General features: G+C 45.3%; 1 protein-coding gene and 1 long non-coding RNA gene across 4 annotated transcripts in view; one reads left to right on the top strand and one right to left on the bottom strand.

The window, feature by feature from the left end:
- Positions 1-515: 515 nt before the first annotated feature.
- The window catches only part of LOC143777021 (uncharacterized), a 153,685-nt gene continuing 132,709 nt past the window's right edge, over positions 516-21,491 (bottom strand). The window contains exon 3 of the long non-coding RNA XR_013215961.1: positions 516-1,157. This is a non-coding gene — a long non-coding RNA (uncharacterized LOC143777021). The remainder of the gene's footprint in view (positions 1,158-21,491) is intronic.
- The window catches only part of TRMT61A (tRNA methyltransferase 61A), a 30,336-nt gene continuing 13,689 nt past the window's right edge, over positions 4,845-21,491 (top strand). The window contains exons 1-3 of one of the 3 annotated variants that reach the window (XM_077266897.1): positions 4,845-5,365; positions 6,180-6,306; positions 9,653-9,998. In XM_077266897.1, coding sequence (XP_077123012.1) covers positions 9,668-9,998 — 331 coding nt within the window. In that variant the 5' untranslated portion in view covers positions 4,845-5,365; positions 6,180-6,306; positions 9,653-9,667. Of the gene's footprint in view, positions 5,366-6,172; positions 6,307-9,652; positions 9,999-21,491 lie in introns of those variants that run through there. The other 2 variants (XM_077266890.1, XM_077266905.1) reach the window with 2 other exon arrangements.

The raw sequence follows: 21,491 nt of genomic DNA, 5'->3' as shown, positions 1-21,491 counted from the left end.
GCAAACGCTGCTGCACAGAAGATATGAATGGCGGCTTCAGCACCATGTGGGGGGGACAGCGCTTACTGTAGCGCTGTCTCCTGCACGCCACAGGGACTGCACACGGAGACCGTCCGTGTGTGGTCCGTGTTTTACATTGACTTTAATGGGTCCGTGTAATACGTGCGCTCCCACGAACACTGACATGTCTCCGTGTCACACGGAGACACGGTCCGCAAAAAATCAATGACATCTGCACAGATGCATTGATTTTTATGGGTCTACGTGTGTCAGTGTCTCCGGTACGTGAGGAAACTGTCACCTCACGTACCGGAGCCACTGACGTGTGAAACCGGCCTAAGATGGTAGCCTTATCAAAGTAACCAAAAGGAGGTGGAGAAGAAGAAGATACAATTACATCATAAAACATTGGTGCAGAATTTATATAATAAATCTAAAATTACCTGAATAATGTACAATATACAGAAAAAAAACCCATAGTATACAGTGCATGACAAAATGGTCAGAATCCACAGTATATCATCCTAAGGGCTCATTTCTACTTGCGAGGAAAACGGACGAGTGCAATCCGATAAAAAATCGGATTGCACTCGGACCAATGTTATTCAATAGGTGTCTTTTCATTTGCGATTTTTTTTTCAGCCGAAATCGGACTGAGAAAAAAATCGCAGCATGCTGCGAGTCTCGGACGAGACTCGCCAATGCAAGTCAATGGGTGCGAGAAAAAAAACGCATGGAATATGGGCCATCCGTATTCCATCCGTTTTTTTACGGATACCTTACCATTCTGTGGCATAAAACACTGTAAATGGTCCTGTAAATGACTGTATACAAATTGTTGCAGAGAAAAAAAAAGGATTGCATACGGATGTCATACGGATGTAAAACGGATGGTGCGATTAAAAAATCGCATAACACTCGCATGACAATCGCATATGTTACATCCGTTTTTTCGGTCCAGATTACGGACCGTTTTTTCTCTTTCAAGTGGAAATGAGCCCTAAGGCATATTATTGCAAGGTTCAGGATATCCAAAAATTTGTCCAGAAACTGATGGGTTAACGATCAATCACTGACGTGAATCATATTCGTGGAGCTGCCATTGTCTGAATGGATTCAGCCGCTCTACACACAGCACGAAGCTTGCATCCTGGAACCTAGGGACAAAGGTAAAACATATTTCCATTCATTGTTGATGGTTGTCTCTAGGATCGCTCATCTCATGGGTATTGTATTGTTCTAAGACATCAAAACACAGCTGGGCTGGTATACGTGCAACGTGTGAGAGCGCGTTCACACATTGGCCATTTTACAGACAAGACCCAACAAAAAAAACACAAAAAAAATGATCATTTACTCTGTAGTAAGCAAATAGTAATAGTACAAGTAAATAACATAGGGAACTTAGTTAATGCGATTTTGAACAAAAGAGCATAAAAGCCATCCCACCACATCAAGGTGGACCCAACAAATAGTCTGTACATAGTAATTTTTGTGCACGCATATTTAGGTATACAGAACTTTTATTAGAGCTGTTTTTCACTATGTACAGACTATTTCATTACTACCTGTATACATGCATACAGGCATACCTACCATTTCCCTCTTCTGTTGTTTTTTTTCACTTTTTTTATGTTTTAATTCCTGATTTTATACATGTCAGTTTAATCAAATTATTGATTTTATGCTTGGCCTAAGTTTAAAGCTCATTCTTTTTTGGTGTTTATGTACATATGTTGTTTCCTGAAACAACAGGAAGTTAAAATAAAATAGCCCAAATGGCTGGTGTTAAAATAGCAAAATTTTTATTTTTTTATTTTTAAAGGGAATCTGTCACCTCATTTTGCCAATATAAACTGCGGCCACCGCCATTAGGGGCTTATCTACAGCATTCTGTAATGCTGTAGATAAGCCACCGATGTAACCTGAAAGATAAGAAAAACAAGTTAGATTATACTCACCTGGGGGGCGTTCCGGTCTGATGGATGTCACGGTCCGGGTCCGGCGCCTCCCATCTTCATACGATGACGTCCTCTTCCTTGCTTTTGTTGTGGCTCCGGCGCCTGCGCACTGCAGTACTTTGCTCTGCCCTCAACAGGGCAAATCAGTACGCCTGCGCCGGAGCCGCAACAAAAGCAAGGAAGAGGACGTCATCGTATGAAGATGGGAGGCGCCGGACCCGGACCTACGATGCCCATCGGACCGGACCGCACCAGTACCACCCCTGGGTGAGTATAATCTAACTTGTTTTTCTTATCTATCAGGTTACATCGGGGGCTTATCTACAGCATTACAGAATGCTGTAGATAAGCCCCTGATGCCGGTGGCTGCAGTTTACAGTGGCAAAATAAGGTGACAGATTCCCTTTAAAAATAAAAATAAAAATCTTGCTATTTTCACACCAGTCATTTGGGCTATTTTAAATACCATTTTAAAACAAAATACATTTAGCAGAAAAACTTGATTTAAATAATAGGTCATTTTCTGAGGACACGTTCCCTATAATAATTTATGATCCTGGTACGACATAGGTGAGTAGAGTTTCCAGGAAGTGTAAAGTGAAGACTCATGAAAATAGCAAGAGACATTTCACTCTATTCTGCAAACGTTCACACTTTTTCCAATCACAAAGTCAACCGTTGCTACCAGAGGTGTATGGTTTGTAAGGGTTATTACAGGGTGCTGTGAATTTACAGCTTTGGCAGTCCCAGACTACAAAGTCAATTAACTACAGGCAATGCTGGCACAGAGGAGAAGTTGGTACATTGCCTAATGGCGTTTTCTGGTTTTGGAAAACTTTTCTTCCCAGCCTCAGTTTGTAAAAAAAAAACTTTACTCACCCTGCCTGGGTCCAACGTTACATTTCCTTAGTAATATTCACGGAAGAAATACACTATGGGGCAGAGAATGGTCATAACATTTTTAGTAGAATTTTTCTCTTCTGACTGCATATTATTATAAATATAATACCACATTTTAGAGGAAGCAATGATTTTTCATTACCAAAAAATACCTCTAACCTATTCCACATTGATATTAATAGCACATCCTGTATATCCAAAAGATGAACTGACTAATTCCTGTATGGAGTCAGAAAAACCTAGTCACAAGCTGTCTGTAAAGAGGAAGCACACATTGTAACAAGATTGATAGATCTGAAACAAGACGTAAAAGCATAAGCAACACCAACATTACAAAAAAGTATCTGGGTGCCAAGTGTCCGAGGAAACTACTTCATGTCATGCAGTGGTGGAGATACATAGATGATGTCTTGCTTCTATGAACTTTTTTTTTCTAGCTGGGCTACATGATTTCCATAGATTGTGTAACCAACTTGATACTGACTTTAAATGTACGTTGATTTACACTAAAACTAACATTCAGCTTCTGGATGTTTTGGCCCCATAGAATGATGGGTCGTGATCCACCTCCTTAGGCCGGGGTCACACTTGCAAGTGCAATGTGAGTCTCTCGCATCAATACCTGGCACTGACGCCGGCACTCGGGACCGGAGTGTGTGGCTGCAGGTATTTCTATGTAGATGAACGCTCCGGTCCTGAATGCCGGCGGCAGTGCCGGGTATTGATGCGAGAGTTTCTCGCAATGCACTCGCAAGTGTGACCCCGGCCTTAGTTATGAAACCAACTAATAATTTACTGAAATATGAGAGTCACCATCCTACTAAAATGGTGCAGGCATTACCTTACAGTCAATATCTATGTGTGAGGAGGAATGTAAATCAGGATAACTATCTGAATAAGCTTTATGATAATGACTGGAAAATGTAGAAATTGAGGTTAGGGCTCATTAACGAGTCCAATTTTCGTGTATGAGTGCTATTCATCGTTTTCATGGCTAGCATTCATACTTGTGATAGCCTATAGGGCCAATCACATGTATGTGATTTTCTGAGGACCGAGAGGTCCATGGAAAATCTCAGAGACATGTTGGATCAAAATAGTCAATGGGTCCGTAAAGGAAAAATTGAACCACACTCGGATGACATTGGGTCTGATTTTCACTCACTCACAGAATGGAGAAGGTGGAGACATTTATTCTTTTTATTTCTCCACGTATGAGAAAATTGGATGAAACTCGGACCACACTCTGATCAGAGTCAAATCAGAAAATTGGTCAGTTTTTCTCGTACATGGAAAAATCATGTGTGAATGAGGCCTTGAAAACATACCATAAGGAAACAGCCTTACCAAAACCTGACAAAGGCACTAGCAGGATGCAGCAGGCCGCCTGATAATATTATGCGTGTCATCAATAGGCTGGACGCCGGCCACTTTACACCACACATACCTGTGTGACTGGCGTCCTACGCAAGCCTCATTTGTGTGCATTTTTTCTACTAAGCAGCCAACCCCTCCATAATTCGATATGCTGCCCCTGCCTTTATTAGTGGGGGCCTGCTGCATCCTGCTAGTGCATTTGTCAGGTTTTGGTAAGGCTGTTTCCTTATGGTATGTTTTTCTCAATTTTTCTATGTTAGCTCTGAATGAGGCCTTACCCTGAAGCATTACTTCCGAATTGCAAAATGAAGGCCATCGCTACACAGCGCCAACATAATTAGACAACATCTGGCAATGTCGAGGAGGTGTTTGCCTAAGATTTCTGAATTTAAAGTCCCCCCTATGTAATTATACGTATGAGCGAGAGACATGAAAGACTTAGTTGTCTGTACAGACATTGGCCCACTCAGAACTTGCAATCAATTATCCAAAAAACAGTTACTTTCCCTGTAACTGCATTGATTGTTCCAATATGCTTAAAGGGAACCTGTCATGAAAATAGCGCCATTAACCTGCATATATGGGGTTAATCTGCAGGTTAATAGTGCTTTGAAGCCATGTGGCCGCCGCACTGAAGGCCCTGCTACCTGGAGGAAATGAGCTCTATTGCTCCCGGCAGCGTTGGGCTTTCAGCCATAGAGCTGAGGCTGGTGCAGGCTACGCCCGACACTGACTGACAGCCGGCTCTACAGTGCATCAGTGCTAAGTCGCCTGTCCGTCAGTGCAGAGTGCTGCTACAGCTGCTGCTCACTATGAGCGATGACTGAAAGCCCAAGGCTGCGGGGGCAATAACGTTAATTTCTTTCTGGCAGCGGGGCTCTCAGTGCGGCCGCACCCCTTCAGAGCACTATCCATCTGCAGAGTAACCCCATAATAGTGCTCTCATTCTGCATCTCGAATTGTTCTAGGAGATATGGTAACTCACACCCTTGGTATTCTCCTGGCTGGCCGTTAGAACCGTAATAGGTGCCAAGTGAGGGGACATGTCTGAGCAGGAATATGGCCCGGTATCTAGGTGTCATGGGATTCCAAGACCCACAGTTCTGACTATGAAGTCTGCTGACCAGGTACGCCTGATAAGTCCTTCTACACCCCCTTTATGTCTTCTTTATCATATTATCTATAGTCACTCGTTTATCGATAATCAGAATATTTTATATACTCCTTTGACAAAAGGTTTATGTAAATCCCGGCCCAAAGAGTGTTCTGGGACAGACGGTGCTACAGGTTGGGTGGCTGGACTGGAGGGACAAGGTCATCACCCCTATTCCAGCAATCAGTGAGACACTTGCGCCCAGGCGGCGGTATCTTACATATGGATTCCTCACCGATTGTGCTATCGGATTAGCTGTGGACCAATCAGCAGCGCATTTTGTGCACCGCAAGCGTCCATCCTCCAGGACAAGTCGGCATATGTAATTATACAGTGAAATAGACTTTATACAAAAGTGGAGAATCCCTTTAAGGACTAAAGGCAATGTATAACAACACAAAACGGTCTTTTGGCCAACTACTTCAAGTTTTCCTTTGCATCCATTTCTGTATAATGGGCTCATTTCTCAAGGATGGCTGCAAAAAATAGGGCTTCTAAGGGCAACAACGTTGTTGCCCATAGCAACCAATCAGAGTTCACCTTAGCTTTAATTTCCTAAACAGTTCTGGTAAAATGGCAGCTATGCTGTGATTGGTTGCTAAAGGGCAACAGAAGGCCATTTTTTCCCTCCCATTTCTGCCTCATAAAACTTTGAATAGTTGCCTGGCCAATCAGAATGCAGCTTTCATATTTTTTTTTTTTAATCTGTGAGGCGTTAGAAGAAGAAGCAATCTGGTTTCTAGAGCTTGTGTGGAGAGTGAGTCATGTGACACTGTTTACTTTCACAGTGGTTACTGACGTCATCAGCGAGCGACCCGGAAGCGGCGCCCACGTGTATGACAGGGAGAGTGAGAAGCGACAGCTGCGCGGCTGATCGTCGCCTGTGTCCATTACACCGCGGTATCGCCCGTACAGGTAATGATCGGCGTGTCGCTGCGGCTTCTCCCTCCTGGCAGGAGAATGACTCCTCCTCCATTATGTGCTCCCGGGGATTTTCCTGTTTCTCTCTTGTGACAATGAGCAGCTTCTGCTTTCTCCATGTACATGCAGTGGTTGTACAATGTAGGAGATCAGCGCCTGGAAATGCCGCTGACCGCAGTGCTCTTCAGGCTGTGGCTTCCAATATACATTCATTCCAATTCATCATTTCTGATTTTTTTTTTTCAACTTTTCTTTGTCTTCAGTGACTTTTTGTTCCACATTCCTCAACGTGGCGCATGTGGTTCAAGAATTTTGTGCAATAATAAATAAAAAAAAAATTACATTTTTTTTCTCTTTAACCTACTTTGTGACTTTAAAACAAACAAACAAAAAATCTCACGTTCCAAGAAAAGGTTCCAAACTTTGCATTGTGCTGAATGATTCTAGAACAAATAGTGGAGAAAATCCAGCTTCCAAAAATATCAAAATTTATTTGATATTATTCAAAGCAGCAGCTTTGAAAAAGAACTTATTGTTCGAAACATGTAGCTTGCTGCTATTTCTTCTCCTGTGAACCATGTTTTTGGACGTTGGATTTTACCTTCAATAAATTTTGATATTTTTGGAAGCTGGATTTTCTCCACTATTTGTTCTATTGCCTCACGTGAAGACTGCACGTCATCCGGGCTTCCCCACAACAAATGCCTAGTAGGTGAGCTGGTTTTGCCACATTTTTTTTTCTGCTGAATGATTCTCCATGTCGGTACAATTACAGCAACCCAAGAATTAAAACGACTACAATAAGTTTTGTTTGTTTTGCCATGTTCCGAGATCTACATTGTTTTAAAAATGCTCCTGCTGTGTGAGGGCTTGTTTTATTATTCATATGGCAAGCTGTTTTTATTGGTATAATTTTGAGCTTCGTACAACGTTTTGATGACTTATTGCATTTTTTGAGGAGGAGGTGTATAACATGAGCTGCATTATGTAGGGGCCGAGACCCTAATTACAGGGATGTGTCACTTACTAGGCTGTGTTTTTTTTTTCAATAAAATCAGTGTTTTATCAGCAGAGATTATCATTGCAGGACTAGCTGCCTCGTGCCTCCTGGTCCAACTCCACCGCTGATTAGCAGCTTTCTGTGGATATACACTTTAGGGCTCATTTCCACATGCGAGGCACACGTCCGTATCTCGCATGTGGAAACCAAGCTCTGGCGCCGGCACTTTGGAGCAGAGCTGTGCAGCTCCATGTGTTCCTATGCGGCCGCACGCTCCGCTCTGGAGTGCCGGCTCCACAGCTTGGTTTCCACATGCGAGATACGGACGTGTGCCTCGCATGTGGAAATGAGCCCTTACACCGAAAGTGGCCAATCAGTGGTGTGGGCGGGGTTACACAAATCTCAGCATTCCCAGCCCTGCTAGACCTGCAGCAGAGAAATCTGTGATTCTATAACAACCGTTAGAAACTAAGTGAAATACTATGAAATCTTTATCTCAATGCTTTTGTAATTTATGTATTTTCCTGGTCTTTGATGCATCTAAAAAAAAAAAAAAAAAGATATAAACAACAACATACATTTGCAAATTGCCAACGTTTTGTGTATTTAGCTCCTTTGCGGTCCTCAGTGTCTCTATGGTTACAGACTACAAACAGAATAAGTGTAGTCTGAGTCTGCAGTCGTGTTTCTCCACTTTATTCTCATTCCTTTTTATTACTAAACAGGTGGAGAAAAAAGTATTACACATGCATGGGAATTTAGTTTTAGTCTCTTGTGGAGACAGATTGGTCTGCATAGGCGCTGTATACTCAAAACGGCAGGAGATCTTTAAGCAGAACTTAAGATTGCTTTAAAACTTTTAAATTATATTTATTATAGGATTACAAATGGTTGCAGAAGTATATAAGGCCTCTTTCACACTTCAGTTGTTTGGCGTCAGTCTAAATCCGCCATTTTCCTCAAAAAACGGATCCGTTTTTTTTTTCGACAGATCCGTTTTTTTCCCCATAGACTTGCATTAGCGACGGATTGTGACAGATGGTCGTCCGTTCCATCCGTCATGCGACGGATCCGTCAAAATTTGGCGGACGTCATCTAGACATTGACGGTCATTGCAACGTTTTTTGTCTGCGTTGAAATGGCGGATCGCGACGGATCCGTCGCGTCCGTCATTTCATAGAATGGCCACCTATGGGCGACGGATCCATCGCGACCGTCATTTCGGCGGATCCGTCGCCCCAATCCGTTTTTTCAATTTTTTTCAATTGCGCATGCTCCAAAAAGTATATACAACCCCCGAGTAACGGATCCGTCAAAAAAACGGATCCGTTACATCCGTTTTTTCAACTATTGTGACGGATCCGTCGATCCGTCATTATGTCGGAAGTGACTGACGCCAAAAAACTGAAGTGTGAAAGAGGCCTAACCCTTTTCAAAAACGGTCTTGGATGTGTCCTGTCGTGGCAAAGTTACAAACTTTGGAGCTATGGATGTGCCTCAGTAGGACACATCAGAGGAGTTTCTGTTCTGTAGACCATAAATGATGAAACGCTTTGATTATTAATAGTGATGAGCGAATATACTCGTTACTCGAGATTTCTCGAGCATGCTCGGGTGTCCTCCGAGTATTTTTTAGTGCTCGGAAATTTAGTTTTTATTGCCGCAGCTGAATGATTTACATCTGTTAGCCAGCATAAGTACATGTGGGGGTTGCCTGGTTGCTATGGAATCCCCACATGTACTTATGCTGGCTAACAGATGTAAATCATTCCGCTGAGGTGAGGAAAACTAAAACTCCGAGCACTAAAAAATACTCGGAGGACATCCGAGCGTGCTCAGGATATCTCGAGTAAGGCTACTTTCACACTAGCGTCTGGCCGACGCAACGACGCTAGCGTTGAAAGCGCCGCACAACTGGGGCAGCGGATGCAGTTTTTCAACATATCCGCTGCCCCATTGTAAGGTCCGGGGAGGAGGTGACGGAGTTCCGGCCGCGCATGCGCGGTCGGAAATGGCAGACACGTCGCACAAATAAACGTTACATGTAACGTTTTTTTGTGCCGACGGTCCGATGCAACACAACGCATCCGTCGCAAGACGGATGCAACGTGTGGCAATCTGTCGCACTGCGTCGCTAATGCAAGTCAATGGAGAAAAAACGCATCCTGCAAGCACTTTTGCAGGATGCGTTTTTTCTCCAAAGCGACGGAGGACAAAAGACGCCAGTGTGAAAGTAGCCTAACGAGTATATTCGCACATCACTAATTATTAAGTATTTGCTCCACTGTATCTTTTTTTCTTAAATATAATTTTAATGTTTTTTTGTAATTTTTTTTTTAGAGTTTGCTAATCAGCATGAGTTTTGTGGAGTACAGAGAGTTGATTCAAGATGGCGACACAGCGATTGTGTTTTTGGGTCACGACTCCATGTTCCCTGTGACCATCCAACATGGAGGCCAGACGCAAACTAAATACGGAGTCATCAGACATTCCACCGACTTAATAGGGAAACGGTTCGGCTCCAAGGTGATTTGCAGCAAGGGAGGCTGGGTATACGTCCTGTATCCCACCCCGGAGTTATGGACCATAAACCTTCCTCACCGCACGCAGATCCTATACTCTACAGATATTTCTATGATCACTATGATGCTGGAGCTGAAGCCGGGGTCGGTGGTCTGCGAATCAGGTAACTTTATTTTCTCTTATGGGAACATCATTTCCTAACTAATGGGTTTCCTTAAGTGCCATTGAATTCAGTAGAGCAATGCCCACTAGTAGAGATAGGTGAATGGTCCAGTGGCCACATCAATATTCCATAGCTCCCAACCGTCCCTCATTGTGCGGGACTGTCCCAGTTTTGTTGCTTCGTCCCGCTGTCCAGCACGGGACGCTCTGATCCCGCAGACAGCAGGAGAAGCAACCGACACGCCCCCTTGTCTTAAGCCACACCCCCTGCAGTCTGTTTCTCTTCACGATACTCACCTTGCTCCAGCGATGCCTGGTCTCGGCGTACACAGCTCGTCCTGAATGAGTGGTCACGTGGTACCGCTCATTAAGGTCATGAATATGCGCATATTCATGACCTTAATAAGCGGTATCACGTGACCGCTCACGCAGGAAGAAGGTGCTGCACCGGGAGTCGGGACAGAGCGAGAGGGATGTCGGCGCGGCCGCGCGATGTGAGACAGGTGAGTATGAGGGATGGGGGGGGGGGGGGGATGAAGGAGGACATAAGCCGGCGCGCCATGCAAGATGGGAGCAGGAGGTGGGGGGGTGGAGAGATAAGCCATGCATTCAGGGGGAATATAAGCCATGCATTCAGGGGGGAATATGAGCCATGCATACAGGGGGGAGAATATGAGCCATGCATACAGGGGGGGGGGGAGAATATGAGCCATGCATACAGGGGGGGGGGAGAATATGAGCCATGCATACAGGGGGGGGGGAGAATATGAGCCATGCATACAGGGGGGGGGAGAATATGAGCCATGCATACAGGGGGGGGGGAGAATATGAGCCATGCATACAGGGGGGGGGGGGAGAATATGAGCCATGCAAGATGGGAGCAGGAGGTGGGGGGGTGGAGAGATAAGCCATGCATTCAGGGGGAATATAAGCCATGCATTCAGGGGGAATATAAGCCATGCATTCAGGGGGGAATATGAGCCATGCATACAGGGGGGAGAATATGAGCCATGCATACAGGGGGGGGGGAGAATATGAGCCATGCATACAGGGGGGGGGGAGAATATGAGCCATGCATACAGGGGGGGGGAGAATATGAGCCATGCATACAGGGGGGGGGGGGAATATGAGTCTTGCATTCAGGGGGGGGAGAATATGAGCCTTGCATTCAGGGGGGGGAGAATATGAGCCTTGCATTCAGGGGGGGGGGGGGGAATATGAGCCTTGCATTCAGGGGGGGGGGGGAATATGAGCCATGCATACGGGGGGGGGATATGAGCCATGCATTTGGGAGGGGGGGGGGGATATGAGCCATGCATTCAGTGGGGGGGGAATATGAGCCATGCATTCGGGGGGGGGGGATATGAGCAATTAATTCAGGGGGGGGGGGAATATGAGCCATGCATAGAGGAGGTGGAATATGAGCCATGCATACAGGAGGGGGAATATGAGCCATGCATACAGGAGGGGGAATATGAGCCATGCATACAGGGGGGGGGGGGAATATGAGCCATGCATTCAGGGGGGGGGGATATGAGCCATGCATACAGGAGGGGGAATATGAGCCATGCATACAGGAGGGGGAATATGAGCCATGCATACAGGGGGGAATATGAGCCATGCATACAGGAGGGGGGATATGAGCCATGTATATGGGATGGGAGGGAGATGAGCCATGCATACGGGGGGGGGGGGAATATGAGCCATGCATACAAGAGTGAGGGGGGTCATTATACAGTATTGAGCATCATGTGGGATCATTATACAGTATGGAGAACTGTGTGTGGCCATTATACAGTATGGAGCATCATGTGTGGCCAATGGCCATTATATAGTATGGAGCATCATGTGTGGCCATTATACAGTATGGAGCATCATGTGTGGCCATTATACAGTGTTGACCATCACGTGGGATCATTATACAGTATGGAGAACTGTGTGTGGCCATTATACAGTATGGAGCACTGTGTGGCCATTATACAGTATGGAGCACTGTGTGGCCATTATACAGTATGGAGCACCGTGTGACCATTATACATTATGGAGCATCATGTGTGGCCATTATACAGTATTGAGCATCATTGGGGGGGGGAATATGAGCCATGCATTCAGGGAGGGGGGAATATGAGCCATGCATACAGGAGGGGGAATATGAGCCATGCATACAAGGGGGAGAATATGAGCCATGCTTTCAGGGGGGGGGGCTATAAGCCATGCATTCAGGGGGGGGGAATATGAGCCATGCATACAGGAGGGGGGGGGGGAGTATGAGCCATGCATTCGGGGGGGGGGGGGGGAAATGTGAGCCATGCATACAGGAAGGGGGGAATATGAGCCATGCATTCTGGGGGGAATATGAGCGATGCATACAGGAGGGGGAATATGAGTGATGCATACGGGGGGGGAATATGATCCATGCATTCAGGGGGGGGATATGAGCCATGCATATGGGGGGGGGATATGAGCCATGCATACAGGGGGGGGATATGAGCCATGCATACAGGAGGGGGAATATGAGCCATGCATACGGGAGGGAGAATATGAGCCATGCATACAGGGGGAGGGATATGAGCCATGTATATGGGATGGGAGGGAGATGAGCCATGCATACAAGGGGGGAGCATCATGTGTGGCCATTATACACTATGGAGCATCATGTGTGGCCATTATACAGTATGGAGCATCATGTCCATTATACAGTATGGAGCACTATGTTTGACCATTATACAGTATGGAGCACTGTGTGGCCATTATACAGTATGGAGCACTGTGTGGCCATTATACAGTATGGAGCACTGTGTGGCCATTATACAGTATGGAGCACTGTGTGGCCATTATACAGTATGGAGCACTGTGTGGCCATTATACAGTATGGAGCACTGTGTGGCCATTATACAGTATGGAGCACTGTGTGGCCATTATACAGTATGGAGCACTGTGTGGCCATTATACAGTATGGAGCACTGTGTGGCCATTATACAGTATGGAGCACTGTGTGGCCATTATACAGTATGGAGCACTGTGTGGCCATTATACAGTATGGAGCACTGTGTGGCCATTATACAGTATGGAGCACTGTGTGGCCATTATACAGTATGGAGCACTGTGTGGCCATTATACAGTATGGAGCACTGTGTGGCCATTATACAGTATGGAGCACTGTGTGGCCATTATAAAGTATGGAGCACCGTGTGGCCATTATACAGTATGGAGCACCGTGTGGCCATTATACAGTATGGAGCACCGTGTGGCCATTATACAGTATGGAGCACCGTGTGGCCATTATACAGTATGGAGCACCGTGTGGCCATTATACAGTATGGAGCACCGTGTGACCATTATACATTATGGAGCATCATGTGTGGCCATAATACAGTATTGAGCATCATGGGGGGGGGGAATATGAGCCATGCATTCAGGGAGGGGGGAATATGAGCCATGCCTTCAGGGGGGGATATGAGCCATGCATATGGGGGGGGGATATGAGCCATGCACACAGGGGGGGGATATGAGCCATGCATACAGGAGGGGGAATATGAGCCATGCATACAGGGGGAGGGATATGAGCCATGTATATGGGATGGGAGGGAGATGAGCCATGCATACAAGGGGGGAGCATCATGTGTGGCCATTATACACTATGGAGCATCATGTGTGGCCATTATACAGTATTGAGCATCATGTGTGGCCATTATACAGTATGGAGCATCATGTGTGGTCATTATACACTATGGAGCATCATGTGTGGCCATTATACATTATATTATACATTATATTATCACAATTTGCACAGTTTTAGGCGCTCGCTCAAAACTTATTTGTTCAGAGCGGCCTATCACGTTCCCTAATCAAACTCATTTTATGTTTGTGTGTGTGTAGCCCATTCACTATCTCCATTTACCCCCCCACTCCCTGAAGATGACTGGACCATCATTGTAAATACATCATTGTAAATACACCTGTACTTTGTATCTCCCCACCTCATTGTAGATTGTAAGCTCTCACGAGCAGGGTCGTCTTATTTTGCTTTATTACTGTATTGTTAACATTGTTACCTATGACTGTTGTGTTTGAAACTGTTAAACTGTAAAGCGCTGCGGAATATGTTGGCGCTATATAAATAATGATTATTATTATTATACAGTATTGAGCATCATGTGCAGCCATTATACACAATGGAGCATCATGTGTGGCCATTATACAGTATTGAGCATCATGTGTGGCCATTATACAGTATGGAGCACTGTGTGGCCATTATACAGTATGGAGCACTGTGTGTGGCCATTTTACAGTATGGAGCATCATGTGGGGTCATTATACAGTATGGAGCACTGTGTGGCCATATTTTTTTTTTTGTTTATAATTATTGTATATAAAACAGTGTGATCAGCAGTGCTAAATGGGTGTGGTTGGGACATGGATATGGGTGTGACTAATTATGAATGGGTGTGGTCAGAGGCGTGGCCTAAAATTTGCCGCGTCGCGCGCGCGCGCCGCAAACTTTGTCCCTCTTTCCCATCTTCAAAAGTTGGGAGGTATGCTCACTATGTACCTCTACATGATTCTAGTGCTCACTCTGTACCTCTACATGATTCTAGTGCTCACTCGGTACCTACCTCTACATGATTCTAGTGCTCACTCTGTGCCCCAAATGATACTAGTGCTTCAACTGTACATCCACATGATACTGGTGCTCACTCTGTACCTCCACATGATACTAGTGTTCCCTCTGTATCTTCACGTGATACTAGTGCTCACTCGGTACCTCCACATGACACTAGTGTTCCCTCGGTACCTCCACATGATACTAGTGTTCCCTCTGTACCTCCACATGATACTAGTGCTCACTCGGTACCTCCACATGATACTAGTGTTCCCTCGGTACCTCCACATGTTACCAGTGCTCACTCTGTACCTCCCCGTGATACTAATGTTCTATCTGTTTCTCCACATGATAATAGTGCTCAATCTGCACCTCAATATGATACTAGTGCTCCCTGTGTAGCTCCACATGATACTAGTGCTCACTCTGTACCCCCATGATACCAGTGATCCCTCTATACCTCCACATGATACTAGTGCTCACCCAGTACCTCTACATGATACTATTTCTCACTATGTACCCCCATGATACCAGTGATCCCTCTGTACCTCCACATACTAGTGCTCACTCGGTACCTCTACATGATACTAGTGCTCCCTCTGTACCCCACGTGATACTAGTGTTCACTCTGTACCCCCTCATGATACTAGTGTTCCTTATGTACCTCCACATGATACTAGTGCTCGATCTGTACCTCCACATCCACGTGATACTAGTACTCACTCTGTACCTCCCCATGATACTAGTGTTTCCTCTGTACCTCCACATGATACTAGTTCTCTCTGTATATCCACATGATACTAGTGCTCACTCGGTATCTCCACATGATACTAGTGCTCCATCTGTACCTCAGCATACTAGTGCTCACTCTGTACATCCACATGATACTAGTGTTCACTCTGTACCTCCACATACTAGTGCTCACTCCGTACCTTCCCATGATACCAGTGTTCCATCTGTAGCGCCACATGATACTAGTGCTCCATCTGTACCTTCCCATGATACTAGTGCTCACTCGGTACCTCTACATGATACTAGTGCTCACTCTGTACCTCCATATGATACTAGTGCTCACTCGGTACCTCTACATGATACTAGTGCTCACTGTGTACCTCCACATGATACTAGTGTTCTTTCTGTACCTCCACATGATACTATTGTTCACTCTGTACCTCTCCATGATACTAGTGTTCCCTCTGTATCTCCACATGATACTAGTTAGCTCTCTGTATATCCACATGATACTAGTGCTCACTCGGTACCTCCACATGATACTAGTGCTCCATCTGTACCTCCGCATGATGCCGGTACTACATCTGCACATGATACTAGTACTCCCTCTGTACCCCCACATGATACTAGTACTCACTCTGTACCCCCACATGATACTAGTACTCACTCTGTACCCCGTGATACTAGTGATCCATCTATACCTCCACATGATAATAGTGCTCCCCCGGTACCTCCACATGATACTAGTGCTCACTGTGTACCCCCACATGATACTAGTGCTCACTCTGTACCTTCCAGTGATACTATCGCTCCCTCTGTACCCCACATGATACTAGTGTTCACTCTGTACCTCCCCATTATACTAGTGTTCCTTCTGTACCTCCACATACTAGTGCTCGATCTGTACCTCCATGTGATACTAGTACTCTCTCTGTACCTCCCCATGATATCAGTGTTCCCTCTGCACCTCCACATGATACTAGTGCTCTCTCTGTATATCCACATGATACTAGTGCTCACTCTGTACCTTCCCACGATGCTAGTGCTTCATCTGTACCTCCGCATGATGCCGGTACTCCATCTGCACCTCCACATGATACTAGTACTCCCTCTGTACCCCACACATGATACTGGTGCTCACTCTGTGCCCCCCCCATGACACTATTGACCCATCTATACCTCCACATGATACCAGTGCTCACCCGGTACCTCTACATGATACTAGTGCTCACTATGTACCTCCACGTGATACTAGTGCTCCCTCTGTACCTCCATGTGATACTAGTGCTTCCTCTGTACCCCCACATGATACTATTTTTCACTCTGTACCTCCCCATGATACTAGTGTTCCTTCTGTACCTCCACATGATACTAGTGCTCGATCTGTACCTCCCCATGATATCCGTGTTCCCTCTGTACCTCCACATGATACTAGTGCTCTCTCTGTATATCCACATGATACTAGTGCTCACTCGGTACCTCCACATGATACTAGTGCTCCATCTGTACCTCCACATGATACTAGTGCTCACTCTGTACCTCCACATGATACTAGTGTCCACTCTGTACCTCCACATACTAGTGCTCACTCTGTACCTTCCCATGATACTAGTGTTGCATCTGTACCCTCCACATGATACTAGTGCTCCAGCTGTACCTCCGCATGATACTAGTGCTCGCTCTGTACCTCCACATGATACTAGTGATCACTCTGTACCTCCACATGATACTAGTGCTCACTCTGTACACTATGGAGCATCATGTGTGGCCATTATACAGTATTGAGCATCATGATACTATTGCCCTATGTGTACCTCCACATGATACTAGTGCCCGCTCTGTACATCCACGTGATACTAGTGCTCATTCTGTGCCTCCCCAGGATACTATTGCCCCATGTGTACCTCCACATGATACTAGTGTCCGCTCTGTACCTCCACATTATACTAGTGCTCACTCTGTACATCCACGTGATACTAGTGCTCATTCTGTGCCTCCCCAGGATACTAGTGCTCACTCTGTACCTCCACATGATGCTTGTGTTCCCTCTGTACCTCCACGTGATACTAGTGTTCCCTCTGTTTCTTCACATAATACTAGTGCTCACTCTGTACACTATGGAGCATCATGTGTGGCCATTATACAGTATTGAGCATCATGTGTGGCCATTATACAGTATGGAGCATCATGTGTGGCTATTATACAGTATGGAGCACTGTGTGTGGCCATTTTACAGTATGGAGCATCATGTGGGGTCATTATACAGTATGGAGCACTGTGTGGCCATATTTTTTTTGTTTATAATTATTGTATATAAAACAGTGTGATCAGCAGTGCTAAATGGGTGTGGTTGGGACGTGGATATGGGTGTGACTAATTATGAATGGGTGTGGTCATAGGCGTGGCCTAAAATTTGCCGCGTCGCGCGCCGCAAACTTTGTCCCTCTTTCCCATCTTCAACAGTTGGGAGGTATGATATTCCAAGGCCACCGGACGGCGCCCAGCGAACCTCCTGACTGCATCTCCGGCTCCTCCTTTGGAAGGATGCATAAATGATACCGCAGCAGGCCAGCTAATCAATAGAGGAGCCATGAATGTCGTCAGATAGGAGGAGATTCACCCTGGGTACCCACTGATGTGACTGCTGGGTTACAGTCCCTTTTTTTTTCCCCTGCACTAGTCCATGTTCATCTTGATGCCAAGACCTACTTGTTTGTGACAGCAGAGAAATATCAGCTGTTGTAACCTGATATGTCATTAAAAAGGGAGTTTAATTTCAAATCAACCTGTTCAGTTGGTAGCAATTGCTTGACATGGTTATGTGGTGTTATTAGGCGACACGTCATCCCCCTGTAATCTAAAACTGAGCAGATGGCAGGTGCCGGCAGCCAGGGACTGGAGGAAAAATGGAAAGGTGGGGTATATTGCAAACCTACCTATAGCCTGATGGAAGAGCCGGGTGACTCTATTTCACTTTCGTGCCCATTCATTCAAATAGACGCTATTTGGAGGGTTAGTGCCTGTCCTAGTGATGGGACGGTCTTTAGGTGAATGGAGAGGTGGCTGCGTCTTTGTCCATTCTTTGTGATTTGCTAATTTAAAGAGATTTAGGAGTTTTTTTTGTTTTTGTTTTTTTAGCATTACGATTCCTTTTAGCTACTTTTTTTTTCCCCTCTATTTCTGGAGGGAAAAGTTACCAGCTGAAGTAGAATTGTGACAGTGACATTGGGGGTGGGAGCTCACTGGCTTGCAGTAATCAGCTGATCCCCGGAGGCTTCATTTAGAAAAGTAATTATATAGATAGGATTACACCTTAGGTAAACTGTTGCCTCTCGTCTGGATCGGGTGCCCCATGAAGGCTTAGATGATGTTCTCCTCTAGCATGCCCATCTTATACCCGTGGCTAAGGCGGTAGCTCGCTGAGCCCACCCGGCTGATGATCTGCCCAATTAGTTTGGTATTAGTTTACAAAGGTGTTATTCGGTGGGCTCACATGCACCCGCCAAATTATTATTTTTTTTCTTTAATGCAGACCCTGAATCTCTTCTAAAAGTAACGGGGGTTTCTGCACTTTAGTGCACGCTGCAGTCCCTTTGTTCTAGGCAGTTTTTGGAAGGCTGTACCCCTCATCCCCATAGATCAGACTTTGATTATGCGTTTTATTGTAAGGGGTTAAACGTCCTCGGCGTTATGGCTTCCTGCGGTTTTGACGTCCTGATTTGATATGTCCACAGGTCTTCCCCTGTCGACACCATGTTGTTGCATATTTCATCTTTTTAATGGTGTGCCCGCCTGCAAACCCCTCCATAAGCCGCTGTTCAGGGAGCTTAGTCAGGACACGTGATGTGCGCTCGGCTCCAGGTCACAGATGGCAGTTCCACGGCGGAGGAACGTTGTATTCGGAGACTCGGCTCCTCTGCTTTTGCTCCTTCAGCTTCCAGGGTTAACCCCCTAGCTTCTGAGGCAGGGTGCGAATGCGGCGCGTGATGATCGGACACGTCATGTGTGTCTGCTTTACAGGCCCTTGTCTTGTGTGAGTGGGTAATGCACTTTACCCTCAGTCATATTCTGCCATCAAACCCCTCTCACAGCTGTGGGTTTGCTACCATTGTATCTAGTCTAAATAGTGCCCAACATTGCAAGGGATTAGTCAATTTAGTTTGCTACAATGTCTTTGTCCTGGAAAACTAGAAATAATTGAAGCCAATCCTCAGCTGCGAGAAGCATTCGGTGCGCTGGTCCTGAGTATTTATTTATTTATTTTTTCTTTTAAATTTACCATACGGTTCCCGAGATATGGGTCTTTTTTTTTTATTTAGGGCTAATTTTTATGGTCTTATAAAGGGGGTGTGGCTCACAGAAGCCCAAAAACCCGCCCCAGAGGATCTGTGCCACGCCTCCTTGGCAAAAACCGCGCACACGCGCAATAAAAAGTCCCATATCTCTATACTCGTATGGCAGATTTATAGATAATTTTTTTTAAAAAAACTGAGTAACTCAGGGGAACAGTGGCTGTGAGCAGGTCCTGCCAGATGTACACAGAAAAGGCAGCAGAGCGCCACACATTGCAGTGGCCGTTCTCATGTACTGCAGATCAGTTTTATTTTTATAGAGGTGAAGGTTGAGCTGAGCTGCAGTACCCCCAGTAATGGCTGATCAGTGTCTATTTGTCGTCTCCTGCTGATTGTCCTTATTTGCCCGCTGTATTCCTCCTATACATTTACAGTTACTGTAATCTCTGGCAGAGTAATATGATTCACCGGCCACCAGGCTGAAATCTCTTGGGCTGCATTAGAGGACGCTTTCCTCGGTGCACAGTGATTGTATGAATGTGGCGCCTCCTGTCACTCACATATTGTCCTCGGAACAAAAGACAAAGGGAACGTGATGGAGACTTGTACACAATGGAGACCCTCAAGACACTTTGCACAAATCGTGTGTATATATGTTTATACACATGCACACCTACGTATTTATAATAAATGTGTATAGGTATATAAGTGTGTATAACTATGTACATGTATATCTACACACATGTATATGTGTACCTATACACATACATTATAAATATCCGCGTGTGTATATACAGGGTGGGCCATTTCTATGGATACACCTAAATAAAATGGGAATGGTTGATGATATCAATTTCCTGTCTGTGGCACATTGGTATATGGAAGGGGGAAAACTTTTCAAGATGGGTGGTGACCATGGTGGCCATTTTGAAGTCGGCCATTTTGGATCCAACTTTATCTGTTCCAATGGGAAGATGGTCATGTGACACATCAAACTTATTGAGAATTTCACAAGAAAAACAATGGTGTGCTTGGTTTTAACGTAACTTCATTCTTCCATGAGTTTTTTACAAGTTTCTCTTTGTTTACAGCCATTGACATGTCACAGAGGTTAACTCGTGAGGAGCAGATAGAAATTGTGTTGATGTCTGGTGAACGCAGTACCTGGGTCATTGCAGCAGATTTCAATGCAAGACACCCTATGCAAGAAAACTGTCACCATTCCCATTTGATTTAGGTGCATACATATAAATGGCCCACCCAAAAAAGTTTGCCTCATCACTGAACATAATGTTCTGTGTAAAATGAGGTTCCTGTCCAATTTTTGTTTTGCCCATTCTGCAAATTCAGTGTGCCAATCTGCCATCAGTCGCACATCCCTTCAGCGGATATTAGCTGCTCACAAATGGCACCCTTACAAAATCCAGCTGCTGCAGCATCTCAACGAGGATGACCCAGATCGGTGCGCCACATTTGAAGAATGGGCAAAACAAAAATTGGAACAGGAACCTCAGTTTACACAGAACATTATGCTCAGTGATGAGGCAAACTTTTTTGGGTGGGCCATTTATATAGATACACCTAAATCAAATGGGAATAGACAGTTTTCTTGCATAGGGTGTTTTGCATTGAAATCTGCTGCAATGACCTGGGTACTGCGTTCACCAGACAGCAACACATCCGCTCCTCACGTGTTAAGCTCTGCGACATGTCAATGGCTCTATACAAAGAGAAACTTGGAAATAAATCATGAAAGAATACAGTTACAATAAAACCAAGCATGCCATTGTTTTTCTTGTGAAATTCTCAATAAGTTTGATGTCACATGACCCTCTTCCTGTTGGAAAAAATAAAGTTGGATCCAAAA

The sequence above is a fragment of the Ranitomeya variabilis genome, chromosome 1 (genome assembly GCF_051348905.1).
Source record: "Ranitomeya variabilis isolate aRanVar5 chromosome 1, aRanVar5.hap1, whole genome shotgun sequence".
NCBI classification, from domain to species: domain Eukaryota; kingdom Metazoa; phylum Chordata; class Amphibia; order Anura; family Dendrobatidae; genus Ranitomeya; species Ranitomeya variabilis.
The sequence above is the reverse complement of the archived record's forward strand: the minus strand, read 5'-3'. Positions and strand labels throughout refer to the sequence as shown.